The sequence below is a fragment of the Hemitrygon akajei genome, chromosome 2, assembly GCF_048418815.1.
Source record: "Hemitrygon akajei chromosome 2, sHemAka1.3, whole genome shotgun sequence".
NCBI lineage: Eukaryota > Metazoa > Chordata > Chondrichthyes > Myliobatiformes > Dasyatidae > Hemitrygon > Hemitrygon akajei.
The window spans coordinates 193,160,799-193,177,301 of NC_133125.1; the positions used below are offsets into that span (position 1 = coordinate 193,160,799).

At 46.0% G+C, this 16,503-nt stretch overlaps 1 protein-coding gene across 1 annotated transcript in view; it reads left to right on the forward strand.

Annotated features, from left to right (window-relative positions):
- Positions 1-16,503, forward strand: part of LOC140719562 (carnitine O-acetyltransferase-like) — a 56,670-nt gene that overhangs the window by 12,644 nt on the left and 27,523 nt on the right. The window contains exons 5-9 of the mRNA XM_073034274.1: positions 323-376; positions 3,914-4,079; positions 10,103-10,277; positions 13,924-14,102; positions 15,232-15,332. Coding sequence (XP_072890375.1) covers positions 323-376; positions 3,914-4,079; positions 10,103-10,277; positions 13,924-14,102; positions 15,232-15,332 — 675 coding nt within the window. The remainder of the gene's footprint in view (positions 1-322; positions 377-3,913; positions 4,080-10,102; positions 10,278-13,923; positions 14,103-15,231; positions 15,333-16,503) is intronic.

Here is a 16,503-nt window from a genome sequence, read left to right on the forward strand (position 1 = left end):
ATGCTCACCAGCAATCCCCTGATTTAATCCCAACCTAACCATGGGACAGTGACCAATTAACTTACCAACTGGCAGGTCTGTGGACTGTGAGAGGAAACCGGAAGCTCAGAGGAAGCCCTCGTACAGGCAGTGGTGGTAATTGTACCCGGGTCGCCGGTTCTGTACTAATCACTATGCTATTGTGCCGCCAGTGTGTGCTGTCCGCACTGAAATACCTGTGATACTGGTGCAAGCGTGCTTCTCTCCCCTGTACCTGAACCTTGCTCACGTGACGGTAAACTTAATGCAACTCTATTCTTACTGTCTTTTCCTCGTCCATCAGGTTTGCAGCCATGCTCATCGCTGGAGTGTTGGACTTCAAGTCTAAGCTTGACAGGCAAGTACTTTTCTGGTCGACGTATGGACTTTCTCAGAGTTCGATACCAGAATAGTGTGCTCCACGGGAAACCTGATTGGTAGACCCCACCATTCTGAGTGCAGAGCTACATTACACTCAGTGGCCACTTTTTTAGGTCCACCTGTTTGTTAATGCAAATATCTAGTCAGCCAATCACAAGGCTTCAACTCAATACTTAAAAAGCATGCAGACACGGTAAGAGGTGTGATGTAAGTGACTTTGACCGTGCCAGACAGGGTAGTTGAGTGTCTCAGAAACTGCTGATCTCCTGGGCTTTTCATGCACAGCACGCTCTAGATTTCACAGAGAATGGTGTAAAAGAAATATATCCAATGAGTGACAGTTTTGTAGGTGAAAATGCCTTGTTAATGAGAGAGATCAGAGGAAAACAGCCAGACTGTTTCAAGCTGATATAAAAGGGGAAACTCAAATAACCACACATTACAACAGTGGTGTGCAGAAGAGCATCTCTGAACACACATGTCGAACCTGTAAGTCGATGGGCTACACCAGGCAACGGTCACGAACATACACTCAATGGCCACTTTATTTGGTACAGGAGGAACCTAATAAAGTGCCTACTGAGTTTATTTCAATGTCACTGAAAGAGGTTGCCTGTGATGCAATTGACTGTACCTACCACTTCTTGTAGCCTTTTCTGTACCTGGGCATAAGTGTTTCCATACCAGGCCATGATGCAACCGGTCAGGACACTCTCCGCTGTGCAATCCAACAAACCAATGCGGTTTATTGGCAAATGCAGATCTCCACAACCCAGGCCATGCCCTATTCTCACTGCTGCCATCAGGAAGAAGGTACATGAGCCTCATGTCCTACACCATCGGGTTCAGGAACTGTTAGTACCCCTGAACCCCTGAACCAGTGGAGATAACTTCACTCAACTTCACTCGCCCCATCACTGAACTGTTCCCACAACCTATGGACTCACTTTCAAGGACTCTTCATCTCTTGTTCTTGATAGTTACTTTTTCCACATTAATTGCTTGTTCTGTTGTGTGTGGTCTTTCATTGATTCATCTGGGTTTCTCGGATTTACTGTGATTGCCCACTAGGAAACCAATCTGGGGGTTCTCTATGATGACATATCTGTACTTAGATAGTTAATTTAGTTTGAACTTTGAACTCATTCAGCATGTCTCGAGAGGAGTTGAGCAAAGGATTTATTTTTATTCCCAGAGTGTTTGGAAATTGTTGTGTGAAAAAATAGCACCATCTCTCATCATATTTAGTGTCAGAATCAGGTTTATTATCAGTGACAGACAGAATGTCATGAAATTTGTTGCCTTGTGGCAGCAGTACAATTCAATCCATAAATTATACTATAGCCTACAATAAAAAATATACAGGTATTAAATTAGTGCAACAAACAAGAGCAAAGATAATGAGGTGAAGTTCATGGGTTCATGGACTGTTCAGAAGTCTGATGGTGAAGAGGATGTTCCTAAAATGTTGAGTTTGGGTCTTTTAAAGATTTGAACAGTGCCTGGATGAGTTTGTGAAAGACTGGTTCTGCTGGGCTGTGAATTGAGAACTGAAGTTGCTCTTTATCAGCCGACAGGAGACAACTCTCCCACAAGAAAGAGGGACAGGTGCTACACCTGCACTGACACCTCCGTGCTCACCAGCAGTTAGGCCCCAAGCAGGCTTTCCAGGTGAGGCAACACTTCACCTGCAAGGCTCAATGACTATGTCTGGGGCTCTCAGTGTGGCCTCCTCTACATCGGTGAGACCCAGTGTAGATTGGGGGAACTGCTTCATCGAGCACCTTTGTCACAAAAGGCAGGATTCCCTGGTGGCCAGCCATTGCAATTCGACTTCCCATTCCTATTCCACATGTTGGTCCATGGCCACGATGAGGAGACACTCAGGTTGGAGGAACAATACTTCTGGATAAACTTCAACCTGACAGTATGAACACTGATTTCACTAACTTCCTGTAATTTCTCCCCCTCCCCCCTTCTCTCATTTTCCATTCGCCATTCTGGCTCCCCTGCTAGCCCTTCTCCTCTCACCCTCTAATTCCTCTCCTCTTTCCCTTTCTCCCAGGTCCACTGTCCTCCCCTGTCAGATTCCTTCGTCAGCGCTTTACCTCTTCTACCTAAGCTCCCAGCTTCTTACTTTATCCCCTCTTCCCACACCCATCCACGCTCCCCCTTCACCGGTCTCACCCATCACCTACCTGTTCATACTCCTGCCCCTCCCCGCGCCTTCTCTTTCTGGCGTCTTCTCCCTTTTACAGTCCTGCTGAAGGGTCTCGGCCCGAAACGTGTTCTGCTTGTTCCCCTCCATAGATGCTGCTTGACCTGCTGAGTTCCTCCAATACCTTGTGTTTGTTCTCCATTAGAAAGTTACTTTTCAAAATTCTCCCGCTGCCCTTTTGGATGGTGTGTCCCACATCCTAAGAAACTTGTGTGGAAGAAAAATCTCCTCAGCATCTCTCCTCGCTGCTTTTGCCATGAGCATTTAAGTCCATTTCCACGGGGGTTGTTACAGCTCTGCAGCTATAGAAGACCTTGTTCAGACCCCACTTGGAGTTCTGGTCACCTCACTACAGGAAGGATGTGGACACTATTGAGAGAGCGCAGAAGAGGTTTACAAAGGTGTTGCCTGGATTGGGGAGCATGCCTTATGAGAATAGGTTGAATGAACTCGGCCTTTTCTCCTTAGGGCGACGGAAGGTGAGAGGTGACCTGATAGAGGTCTATAAGATGACAGGGGGCATTGATTGTGTGGATAGCCAGAGGCTTTTTCCCAGGGCTGAAATGGCTAACATGAGGGGGCATAGTTTTAAGGTGTTTGGAAATAGGTACTGGGGGGAATGTCAGGAGTAAGTTTTTCACACACAGAGTGGTGGGTGCGTGGAATGCACTGCCAGCAATGGTAGTGGAGACAAATACAATAGGGTCTTTTAAGAGACTCTTAGATAGGTACATGGAGCTTAGAAAAATAGAGGGCGATGTGGTAGGGAAATTTGAGACAGTTTCTAGAGTAGGTTACGTGGCTGGCACAACATTGTGGGCTGAAGGGCCTGTAATGTGCTGTAGATTCTATGTCCTATGTTCACAGATTACTCCAGACACTAACTTATAAATGGGAAAATGGGAATCTTCTCCTGCCTCTCATAGCCTCACATTAACTCCTTCATGTCTAAATGATTTTGTTGGATCCACTGAAGTTGGATTTGTTTTTAAAGTGTCTTACAAGCTTGGGCTTGTGTGGTGTGGCCATTAGTGTAACGCTTTAAGGCGCCAGTGACTGGGTTCACTCCCGCTGCTGTCCGTATGGAGTTTGCACATTCTCCCCGTGCCCTCCCGGGTTTCCTCAGAGTGCACTGGTGTCTTCCCACCTTCCAGAGCCGTACTGGTTAGTAGGGTGCGCTTGGGTGGTGCGGGTTTGTCGAGCCGGGAGGGCCTGTTACCGTGCTGTATCTTTAATAAAAAATAAATTAAATATTGCAAGATGCTGACATTTCATTCTCCATTCTGCTTTCTTTAGCCAGTTACTTCCAACAGAGTATGGTCGAGGCAAACCCCTCTGCATGGATCTCTACGGCAAAATCCTGTCTTCCTGCCGCATCCCCGGGCCCAAGCGCGACTCTTTGATAAACTACGGCTACAGCCGGTCTCCACCAACACACATCACCGTTGTCCGGAACTTCCAGGTAAAGTCGAAACTATTGACATGTGTGCCGTTATTTCATTTAGTTTTGTTTGGAGACAGAGCGCGGAACAGACCCTGCAGACCCCCGATTTAACCCTAGCCTAATCATGGGGCAATTTACAATGACCAACTAACTCACTGACCAGTGTGCCTTCGGACTGTGGGAGGAAACCCACACAGTTCACGGGGAGAACATACAAACTCCTTTCTGACTCCGCTGGAGCTGAAATCTAAGTGCTGATGGAGACCGTGGAGGAGGTGTTGTTGCCAATCTGAAGTAACTGACGTCTGCAAGTGAGGAAGTTGAGGATCCAATCGCATAAGGAGATGCTGAGGCAAAGGTCAAAGTTCTGAGGGGATGAAGAAAGTGAACTAGTGGATACGGCCCAGTCCCTCACGGGTAAAGCTCTCCCCACATTGAGTACATCTACGTGGAGCATTGTCGCAGGAAAGCCACACTCACCACCCAGGCCATGCTCCCTCCTAGCTACTGCCATCAGGAAGAAGATACAGGAGCCTCAGGATTCGCACTACCGGGTTTAAGAACAGTCATTACCATCGAACATCAGACTCTTGAACCAGAGAGGTTATTGTCACTTGTATATTGTATATTGTATATTGAAATATATGTCACGTCTTAATAAGCTGATAAGGAAGGCGGGCTCTGTCGTGGGCAAAGTACTGGAGAGTTTAACATCGGTAGCTGAGCGAAGGGCGCTGAGTAGGCTATGGTCAATTATGGATAACTCTGAACATCCTCTACATAGCACCATCCAGAGACAGAGAAGCAGTTTCAGCGACAGGTTACTATCGATGCAATGCTCCTCAGACAGGATGAAGAGGTCAATACTCCCCAATGCCATTAGGCTTTACAATTCTACCGCCAGGACTTAAGAACTTTTTAAAAGCTTTTGAGATAGTGATTTAGATGCATATCATATTTTTTTACTGAGTTAAGTATTGTATGTAATTAGTTTTGCTACAACAAGTGTATGGGACATTGGAAAAAAGTTGAATTTCCCCATGGGGATGAATAAAGTATCTATCTATCTATCTATCTATCTATCATATACAAGGACTTTTGCGTCAAATCAAATCAGCGAGGACTACTATGGGCAGCCTCAACTTCACCTTCACTAACCCCAACATCAGAATCAGAATCAGGTTTATTATCACCGGCTTGTGACGTGAAATTTGTTAACTTAGCAGCAGCAGTTCAATGCAAAACATTATCTAGCAGAGAGAGAAAAATAATAATAATAATAAATAAACTAAAACATAATAAATAAACAAGTAAATCAATTATGTATATTGAATAGATTTAAAAATATGTTCAAAAACAGAAATACTGTATATTAAAAAAATTAGTTAGTGTCCAAAGCTTCAATGTCCATTTAGGAATCGGATGGCAGAGGGGAAGAAGCTGTTCCTGAATTGCTGAGGGTGCGCCTTCAGGCTTCTGTATCTCCTACCTGATGGTAACAGTGAGAAAAGGGCATGCCCTGGGTGCTGGAGGTCCTTAATAATGGATGCTGCCTTTCTGAGTGTGGTGAACTATATATACCTGTCTGGACACGCCCCCCCCTGCTGACTGCTCCTGTGGCCCCTCCCACTGACTGTGGCTCCTCCCACAGACCCCGGTATAAAGGCGATTGAGGCCTGAGCCCTGCCCTCAGTCTCCAGGATGTAGTATGGTGGTCAACTACTGCTTGTTCTTTCTTCCAGTCAATAGCCGATATCTTGCCTCACGTCTCAGAGAGTTATTGATGGTGTGTCACTGAGACCTTCCTGGGTACCTTCCTGGGTACTTTGTAGGCTAGTGCCGAAGATGGAGCTGACTAGATTTACAACCTTCCTGGGTACTTTGTAGGCTAGTGCCGAAGATGGAGCTGACTAGATTTACAACCTTCAGAAGCTTCTTTCGATCCTGTGTAGAAGCCCCTCCATACCAGACAGTGATGCAGCCTGTCAGAATGCTCTCCACGGTTCAACTATAGAAGTTTTTAAGTGTATTTGTTGACATGCCAAATCTCTTCAAACTCCTAATAAAGTATAGCCGCTGTTTTGCCTTCTTTAGAACTACATCGATATGTTAGGACCAGGTTAGATCCTCAGAGATCTTGACACCCAGGAACTTGAAGCTGCTCACTCTCTCCACTTCTGACCCCTCTATGAGGATTGGTATGTGCTCCTTCGTCTTACCCTTCCTGAAGTCCACAATCAGCTCTTTCGTCTTACTGACGTTGAGTGCCAGGTTGTTGCTGTGGCACCATTCCACTAGTTGGCATATCTCACTCCTGTACGCCCTCTCATCACCACCTGAAATTCTACCAACAATGGTTGTATTGTCAGTAAACTTGCAGATGCCTAGCCACACAGTCATGTATACAGAGAGCAGTGGGCTAAGCACACAGCTGTGAGGTGCACCAGTGTTGATCTGTTCCCACAACCTAGGGACTCACTTTCAAGGACTCATCTCATGTTCTCGATATTTATTGTTTGTTTATTTATTTATAGTTACTTTGCTTGTTTTAAAAAAAAATTCCTTTGTATTTAATGTGAATGCTTGCAAAAAGTGAATCTCAGTGTAGTATACGGTGACATATAAGTACTTTGATGATAAATTTACTTTGAACTCTGAGTAATTACCAGAAGTTGCAGAACCACCGTGCGTTACATCATTCATGTCAACTCTAAAGTGATTCCACACCCTACAGCCTCATTCCCAAGGACCCTAAAGCTAATTTTCTCAGAATTATTTGAGCAGATTGTTTTCTTTTCCTAACTGGTTGTCTGTCAGTACCTGTGTGTTTTTCATTTTTATTCTATTGTATTTCTTTGCTCGACTGTGAACGCCTGCAAGGGAATCAATCGCAGGGTAGTATATCTTGACAGGCAGTACTGTGCAGAAGTCTTAGGTGACAGCTAGGATGCATAAGACCTTTGTACAGTACTATATTTGTTACGGTTTGGAGAGGAAAGGATTGTAAATCTGGCAGGAACAAAGGATGTTGGGAGACAGAGAAGGAGTGTCAGGGACGGGTGTGGCAAAAAGCAAGGTCATTAGATTCCAAACAATTGGTTTTTTGATCATTACAGAATGTCTCTCTGGTGCTTACAGTTCTCTCCCCTCTGCCTTCCCCTTTCCCAACCACATTTCCTCTCTCCCTGCCCCCTTCCTACTCTCAGTCCACAATGGAAACCCATATAAGAATCAGGTTTATCTCGTACGTCTCATGAAATTTGTTTTTCTTTTGTGTGGCCACAGTACAGTGCAATACATACAATTACCCTAGCTACATATGTGTCTAAAATTTTTTACAGACATATACATATATATATATATATATATATATATACTCTGATAGTTTACTTTGAAGTTTTGAATTCCGTGTTCATGTAATCAATGTAAAGTTGGTTGTTTTTGCCTGCTTTCCACTTTGCTGAAAGTAGGTGGAGCATTTGTACCTCGTTGTTCACTGGTGGCCAGAAATTTTCAGCTGGAGACCGTTCATGGTTTGGTATGTGATCAGGTTTCCTCGTCTCGGCAACAGCCAAAGTGCTCTTTGCCTCATTCGTAACTCTTGCCTGGAAGTTCCAAGCACTGGGACGCGTGTGTGAGCAGAGAGCTTCACTCTGATGGGATTCAAATCTCTGTCTGGAACTGTATCAGCTTTATATTGATTTAACAAACTGCGTATACCACTCCATAATGCCGTCTGCACAAGATATTTGAAAGAAACATCAAGTACTACTCATTTTCATCAGGGAGTCTGCTGTGCCTGAGTAAACGGCTGTCCTCTTCAGCAACAATGATGAGACAGCATCGCGAGAGAAGTTATAGACGCTTGTTATATGGTATGAGTACAACTGTTTGAATCTCAAGATGGACTAGACAGTAGGGATGATTGTGGGCTTCAGGAAAGCACATCACTGGCTCTGGCACAGAGAGAGTGACGAGCACAAAGTCCCTTGGTGAGCACATAACAGACGATCCAACCTGGAATCCCAACACCACCTCACTAGTCAGGAAGGGATGGCAGTGACTGGACTTTCTGAAGACAATAGACAGTAGGTGCAGGAGTAGGCCATTCGGCCCTTCTAGCCAGCACCGCCATTCACTGTGATCATGGCTGATCATACACAATCAGTACCCCGTTCCTGCCCTCTCCCCATATCCCTTGACCCCGCCATCTATAAGAGCTCTATCTAACTCTCTTGAATGCATCCAGAGACTTGGCCTCCACTGTCTTCTGGGGCAGAGCATTTCACATATCCACCACTCTCTGAGTGAAAGAGTTTTTCCGCATCTCTGTTCTAAATGGCCTACCCCTTATTCTTAAACTGTGGTCTCTAGTTCTGGACTCACCCATCAGCGGGAACATGCTTCCTGCCTCCAGTGTGTCCAATCCCTTAATAATCTTATATGTTTCAATCAGATCCCCTCTCATCCTTCTAAATTCCAGTGTATACAAGCCCAGTTGCTCCAATCTTTCAACATATGACAATCCCGCCATTCCGGGAATTAACCTTGTGAATCTACATAGCACCATCCAGAGACAGAGAAGCAGTTTCAGCGACAGGTTACTATCGATGCAATGCTCCTCAGACAGGATGAAGAGGTCAATACTCCCCAATGCCATTAGGCTTTACAATTTAACCGCCAGGACTTAAGAACTTTTTAAAGGCTATTATTAATGCTTTTTGAGATAGTGATTTAGATGCATATCATATTTTTTACTGAGTTAAGTATTGTATGTAATTAGTTTTGCTACAACAAGTGTATGGGACATTGGAAAAAAAGTTGAATTTCCCCATGGGGATGAATAAAGTATCTATCTATCTATCTGCGCTGCACTCCCTCAATAGCAAGAATGTCCTTCCTCAAATTTGGAGACCAAAACTGCACACAATACTCCAGGTGGGGGTCTCACCAGGGCCCTGTACAGCTGCAGAAGGACCTCTTTACTCCTATACTCAATTCCTCTTGTTATAAAAGCCAGCATGCCAAGAGACTGAGGCCCCCTTAAACATCTTTACACAGGAGCAGCGTGGAGAGGGTTCTGTCTGGCTGCATCATTGTGTGGTCCGGAAGCTGTCAGGAAGGAGGTACAGGAGCACCTGTGAGACTGGTTAACAGCTTCGCCCCTCAGCCTGTGATGCTGACCTAGTGACGGGACTTCAGTGGTGACAGGGTATTCATTAGTCTACGCTAGCTGCTAATCTGTCATGACGAGGGAACGTATTTCTGTTGTTTTTACAGAGATTTTAGTTCCTGTTCGGTGATAGTAGCTCTGGTTTCATAATTCAAAGTAAATCTATTATCGAACTAAGTGTACGTCATCACATTCTATCCTAAGGTTCATTTTCTTGTGATCATTTACAAGAAAATAAAGAAATACAATAAAATTTATGAAAACTAAGACACGGGTACAAAAGAGGACAAATCTTGCCAATAATAAAAAGGTAATAAATAGTACTGAGCAGATGTCTGTGTTGTTTTGAAAAAAAATCTTACCTCTGACATCAGCCTATACTCAAAAGTTCAAAGTAAATTTATTATTAAAGTATGTATATGCTACAATACAAGTAGCATATACATTTTCTTGCAGGCACTTACAAGTGTCCCCCACCCTTTACAAAGGTAGAGCGTTCATATGAAACCTTTCTTAAGCTGAAATGGCGTAAAGCGAAGAAGCATTAATTCATATGGGAAAAATTTTCGTAAAAGCGAAAATCCTCTTTGTAATGCGAAAACAGGTTACTAATGTAGGTCTTTTATAAAAGCGAAATGGCGTAAAGCGAACGTTTGCAAAGTGGGGGGCACCTGTATAGGGCAAAACACTGTTGAATTCATGACAAACAAAAAATAGCAAAGACTGACAAGCAACAAATGTGCAAAAGAAGACAAATTGTACAAATAATAAAGAAATAACTATACTGAGAACATGAATTGTTGGGAACTGACCCCGGTGATAATTTTACTAATGGCTGCACTAACACCACACTAACTCGTGCTTTCAGTTCTTCCACCTGGATGTGTACAACAGCGACGGCTCCCCACTCACCGTGGACCAGATCCACATGCAGCTCCAGCGCATCCGGAATTTCTCCTGGAAGACGGACAAGGAGCCACTGGGAGTTCTGACCAGTGATCACCGGAACATCTGGGGCCAGGCCTACAATACGCTGATGAAAGGTAAAAACCCCGAATGATCGCAGCACCAAAAGAAGGTAGTATTGTGAAAAAGTGAGGTGATTGGAGGAAAGCGTAGATATTACCCAGCAACCATCGAACTTGTGAACAAGTGTGGATACCTTGACAGATCCCACATCCTACAGTAATACACACACAATGCTGGAGGAACTCAGAAATCTATGAGGCAGCATCTATGGAAAAGATTATGGCCGATGCTTCAGGCTGAAACCCTTCGGCAGGACCACAACCTACGGACTCACTTTCAGAGACTTTAAAATTCATGCTATCTGTATCACGTGTTTGTTCATTATTTCCCATTTTTTGTATGTGCACTGACTGTTTTCTTTTGCACATTGATTCTTTGTCAGTCTTTGTGTGTAGTTTTTCATTCACACTATTGTGTTTCTCTGTTCCACTGTGAATTAGTTTTACTCAGCCATCACTCAGTGTGTTGTGTGTATCTTCATCTCCTCTGACCTCCCCTCTCTGAGACAGAACATTCTGCCCTCAGTAAGGGCCTCACATTTGTCCCCCTGTGCCACACCTCAGTGAATTCTGCCCCCGCCGTGACGCTGAGCTCTTTGTGCCTATTTCTTTGGCAAGGGCTCTCCACCCCACATCGATGACCCCTTCTCCCATCTTCAACCACCCTCCACTTTCTGGACACCCCATCCCGGTCTTCTGGCTGCTCTGGATCTTTTCATTGCCAACTGTCGATGGGACATCAACCGTCTCGACTTCACCACTCCTCTGTCCAATTCCAACCTCACTCCTTCCGAACGCTCTGCTCTCCACTCCCTTCACACTAATCCGAACCTCACCATCAAACACCCAGATAAAAGGGTTGTGTATTAGTCTGGCGGACTGGCCTCTACCTTGCTGAGGCCCAGCGCTAACTCTCAGACACCTCCTCTTACTTACCCCTTGAGCAGGACACTGTGGAGGAGCACCAGGCCACTGTCTCTCACACCACTAATCTTATTAACTCTGGGGATCTCCCATCCACTGCCTCCAACCTCATAGTTCATGCACCCCGCACCTCCCGTTTCTAGCTCCTACCCAAGATCCACAAACCTGCCTGTCCAGGTAGACCCATTGTTTCAGCTTGTTCCTGCCCCACTGAACTCATATCGGCACACCTTGACTCTGTTTTATCCCTTCCTCCCTTCATCTGTGACACTTCACATGCTCTTGATCTTTTCAACGATTCAAGTTCCCTGGCCCCAATAATCTCATTTTCACTATGTCCCTGTCCACGTCCATCCCCCATTAGGAAGGCCTCAAAGCTCTCCGTTTCTTTCTGGACACCAAAACCACCCAGTTCTCCACCACCACTCTCCTCCGTCTGGCGGAATTGGTCCTCACTCTCAATAATTTCTCCTTTGGCTCCTCCCAGCCTTCAAACAAAAGGTATAGCTAGGGTTCCAGCTATGCTTGCCTTTTTGTCGGCTAGGTGGAACATGAGCCTACACCGGTATCACCCCCCAACGACTGCGTTGGTGCTGCTTCCTGCACCCATGCAGAGCTCATCGGCTTCATCCACTTTGCCTCTGACTTCTACTCTGCCCTCAAATTTACCTGGTCTATTTCTGACACCCCTCCACTTCCTCGATCTCACTGTCTCTGTCTCTGGAGACAGCTTATCTGCTGATGTCTATTGTAAACCTCTTCCCACCCTACTACTTGCAATTTGGTGAATAGGTGACTGGTAGGGTGGGTACCAGCCTCTGCATCTAGCACATAATTCTCTGTAACTTCTGCCATCTCTAATAGGATCCCACCACCAAGCACACCTTTCCTTCCCCCCACCCCCCACTTTCCACTTTCCACAGGGATTGCTCCCCTTGTCCATTTGTCGCTCCCCACCGATCTCCCTCCTGACACTTATCCTTGCAAGTGGAACAAGTGCTTCACCTGCCCCTACACCTCCTCCCTCACTACCATTCAGGGCCCCAAACGGTCCCTCCAGGAGTGTCAACACTTCACTTGGGAGTCTGATGGAGTCATCTACTGTATCCGGTGCTCACAGACACAGCTTCACTGAACACCTACGCTCTGTCTGTCAGGAAGAGCGGAATCTCCCAGTTCCCACCCATTTTAATTCCACTTCCCATTCTCATTCCAACATGTCAGTCCATGGCCTCCTCTACTGTCACAATGAGGCCACACTCTGGGAGGAGCAAAATCTTATATTCTGTCTGGGTAGCCACCAACCTGATGGCATGAACATCAATTTTTCAAACTTCTGGTAATCCCTCCCCACCCCCTTCATCATTCCCCATTCCCATTTCCCTCTCTCACATTATCTCCTTTCCCCCGGTGGTGCTCCTGCTTTTCTTTCTTCCATGGCCTTCTGTTCTCTCCTATTGGACTCCCCCTTCATCATCCCTGTATCTCTTTCACCAATCAACTTCCCAGCTCTTTACTTCACCCCCCCACCCCCGATTTCACCTATCGCCTTGTGTTTCTTCCTCCCCTTCCCCCACCTAACTCTTGACTCCTCATCTTTTTTTCTCCAGTCCCGATGAAGGATTTCGGACGGAAAACGTTGACTGTACTTTTTTCCATAGTCGCTGCCTGGGTTGCTGAGTTTCTCCAGCATTTAGCGTGGGTTAGCTGTATCAGTGTTTAGTTTCCCTTCGTCTCCTCCCGCTCCAGGTCCAGGTTGAGCCGACTGGTCCACTGGGCGGAGAAGATCATTGGCTGTCAGCTACTGACGTTAAAAGACCTGTTCATTGCCAGAGTGAAGAGAAGAGCTGAAAATATTTCTGCTGTCTCACCCACCCTATCAGTCACCAAATCGGCAGTGGGGAGATGGTGCACGTCCACCACCACCGGGTCTACACATCACCTCCGAAGCTCTCCAGCTTCTCAACAAAGCTCACTCAGGTGTAACACCCTAACTGTCCCTGCACCACATCCGTTAGTTAAATGGCCTGTCCTGCTCTCCTTGTTCTGTTGAAGTAAAATCCACATCAGCAACACTTTGTTGCTAGTAGCTGAAACGAACCGGAATTGACTGTGGCATAAAACACAGGAGAATACCCAATAGCAACCAACAGTTGACAAGACAGCAGTTGCAAACAGCCATGAGCAATCGATGTTAGCGGAAACGTCAATAATCAAATGAATGTGAATAATTATCAATATAAAAAAAGCATGACTAAAAGTTTGGGAGCTCCTGATTTACGAGGTAAAGCTCAGTAACAGCCCCTTCTGGCCCAGCGAGTCTTTGCTGCCCAATTACACCCATGTGACCTACTAAGCTGAACGTCTTGGAATATGGGAGGAAACCCGAGCACCCAGATGAAACTCGCACTGTCACTGGTAGAACATACAAACTCCTTACAGAAAGTGATGGTACTGCATCAGTGTTCCCCTAACCACTACGCTACCGGGCCCCCCAGTGTGTCAGAAATCTGTAGCACTTATGCCTGGAAGTCAGCACATCAAGGGTTCCCAGACTTTTTGATGCCTGGGACCAATTCCATTAAGCAAGGGGTCTGCAGACTCCGGGTTGGGAACCCCTGCTGTAGATGGTGGGAATGAGTTGTGACGACCAAGGTAGTCAGATTTTCGATGGTATTAAGCAGTGGGTCAAGGTGTGTGAGGTACGAGCAGGTGCAGCATTTGGTGTCTCCCTCAGACAAGCTGAACAGGGAGTCGGTCCGGGCCATTCAGCAGAGCATCTTCACCGTGTGCCTGGACTCGCCGGTCCTGAAGATCTCGGAGGAGAAGTACACGAGTCGGATGGCGGCACAGATGCTACATGGAGGAGGAAGCTACTCCAACAGTGGCAACCGTTGGTTCGACAAAACTCTGCAGGTACGAGACAAAATGGTACGCTGATCACGTAGTTACAGCACAGAAATGCCTTTTGACCCATCAAGTCCATGCCAGACTGTTACTCTACCTCGCCCCATCGACCCCCTCCAGGACCATAGCTCTCCGTGCCCCTCTCATCCATGTACTTATCCAAACTGCTCTTAAATCGAGTCTGCATCCGTCACTTCCGCTGGCAGCTCGTTCCACATGCGTCACCCTCCATTTTTGTGCCGTCAGGCTGGAACTACTGACTTGGAATATGATTTGCTGAACCTCCATTCTGCGATCAGCCTCATCTCGGCTGTGGAGCTGGGGGTGTAGACAGACAAGTTGGTGTAACCCACGCAAAGTGCTGAAGGAACTCAGCAGGCCAGGCAGCATGTTGCTGTGGGAGTGGGAAGTAGAAATAAAATGGCCGGCCACCGGGAGATCACTGGCTGGTGCCACAGTTAAAACTGCTGGTGCTGAAGTTAAAATGGCTAACCACCGGGAGATCCCGGCTGGTACCACAGTTAAAATGGCTAACCACCGGGAGATCCCGGCTGGTACCACAGTTAAAATGGCTAACCACCGGGAGATCCCGGCTGGTACCACAGTTAAAATGGCTAACCACCGGGAGATCCCGGCTGGTACCACAGTTAAAATGGCTGACCACGGGACACCATGGCTGGTACTACTGTTAAAATGGCTGACCACCGGGGAGATCCCAACTGGTACCACTGTTAAAATGGCTGACCACCGGGAGATCCCAACTGGTACCACTGTTAAAATGGCTGACCACCGGGAGATCCCAACTGGTACCACTGTTAAAATGGCTGACCACCGGGAGATCACCGGCTGATGCCACAGTTAAAACTGCTGGTGCTGAAGTTAAAATGGCTAACCACCGGGAGATCCCGGCTGGTACCACTGTTAAAATGGCTGACCACGGGACACCATGGCTGGTACTACTGTTAAAATGGCCGGCCACCAGGAGATCCCTGTTGATACCACAGATAAAAAGGCTGGCCACTGGGAAATCCCAGCTGGTCCACTGTTAAAATGGCTGGGCTGCAGCTCTCCACAGTAAACATTAGTTAATTATTGCTCCTGTAAGCGATGGATCGAAGGGTTGTGGTTTGTGTTACAGTTCATTGTGGGCGAGGATGGATCCTGTGGCGTAATCTACGAACAATCGTCTGCAGAGGGCCCACCCATTGCTACGATACTGGACCACGTTCTGGATTATTGGTAAGGACGTAGAAGAGAGCAAGCTCCTCTGTTTTAGTAGCTATGGATATGGTGTGGTAGGGTAGCAGTTAGCGTAACTCTTCACAGTGTCGGCTGTAAGATTAAGATTGATTCCGCCTGTCTGTAAGGATTTTGTACATTCCCCCTGTGACTGCGTAGATGTCCTCTGGGTGTGCCACATTCCAAACTCGTGTGGTTAGGGTTAGTGAATTGTGGGTAGGCTACGTTGTTGCTATTACCCTCTGACTGATTTGGAAACACTTCAAACCACTTTTCATGATGCTTTTTAAATTCCAAATGCACGCTGGTGTTTCTATATGTACATATGCACACTTCATTCTATATCTGTACTTTAACCTCAAACTGTAATTATTCATAATTGTTAAATGTTGTTTCTTTATTAGATTTCTTCCCCATTCTGACGTTTGGTCTGAACAACAACTGAACCTCATGACCATGTCTGCATGCTTTTATGCATTGAGTAGCTGCTTTATAATTGGTTGATTAGATATTTGCGTTAACAAGCAGGTGTACCTAATAAAGTGGCCACTGAGTGTACATGAAGAAAAAGTATTGATTGTGACTCCAGTGGTGGAGCGCATCCACACTTCGATAATAAATTTGCTTTGAACTTTTTGTGCGTACTTTCTGAGCTTGCGAGATGGAAAATTTCAGAGTGTGATCCCAATGCAGACGACTGGAGTTTGGGATTGCTTCTGTCAGAGAATGTGCAGAACTTGCATTCATTTATTCCAGGGCTTTACTTGTACCAACCCGTTCATTTAGACCAGAAGGATCACCTTGCCTTCTCTTATCGCATGCATCATGGTTCAATGCTTCCTTGCTCTCAGGGTCTTTTCTTTCTTTGCGACTGGGCATTCTGTAGGAATTTCGGCCGATAATGGTCAGAAAGTGTGGTTCGCCTGTGTGTTCCACACAGTGGAATTGGAATGGAGTCTGCAGACCACGGAATTGATTGTATCTGTGGTAACTTGACAATTTTATGGCCAAAAGATCATCTTTATCTGTGACGGTAAATGATATTTACAATAGAGAGGCCTTTAGGTACCTCGTGCAGCATGGGTGGTGGAACTATATACAATGCATACTCAGAGTAAAAAGAGTGGAAGTAAAAACCCCGCCAACCCCGGAACCTGCCTCTTGTTACCGA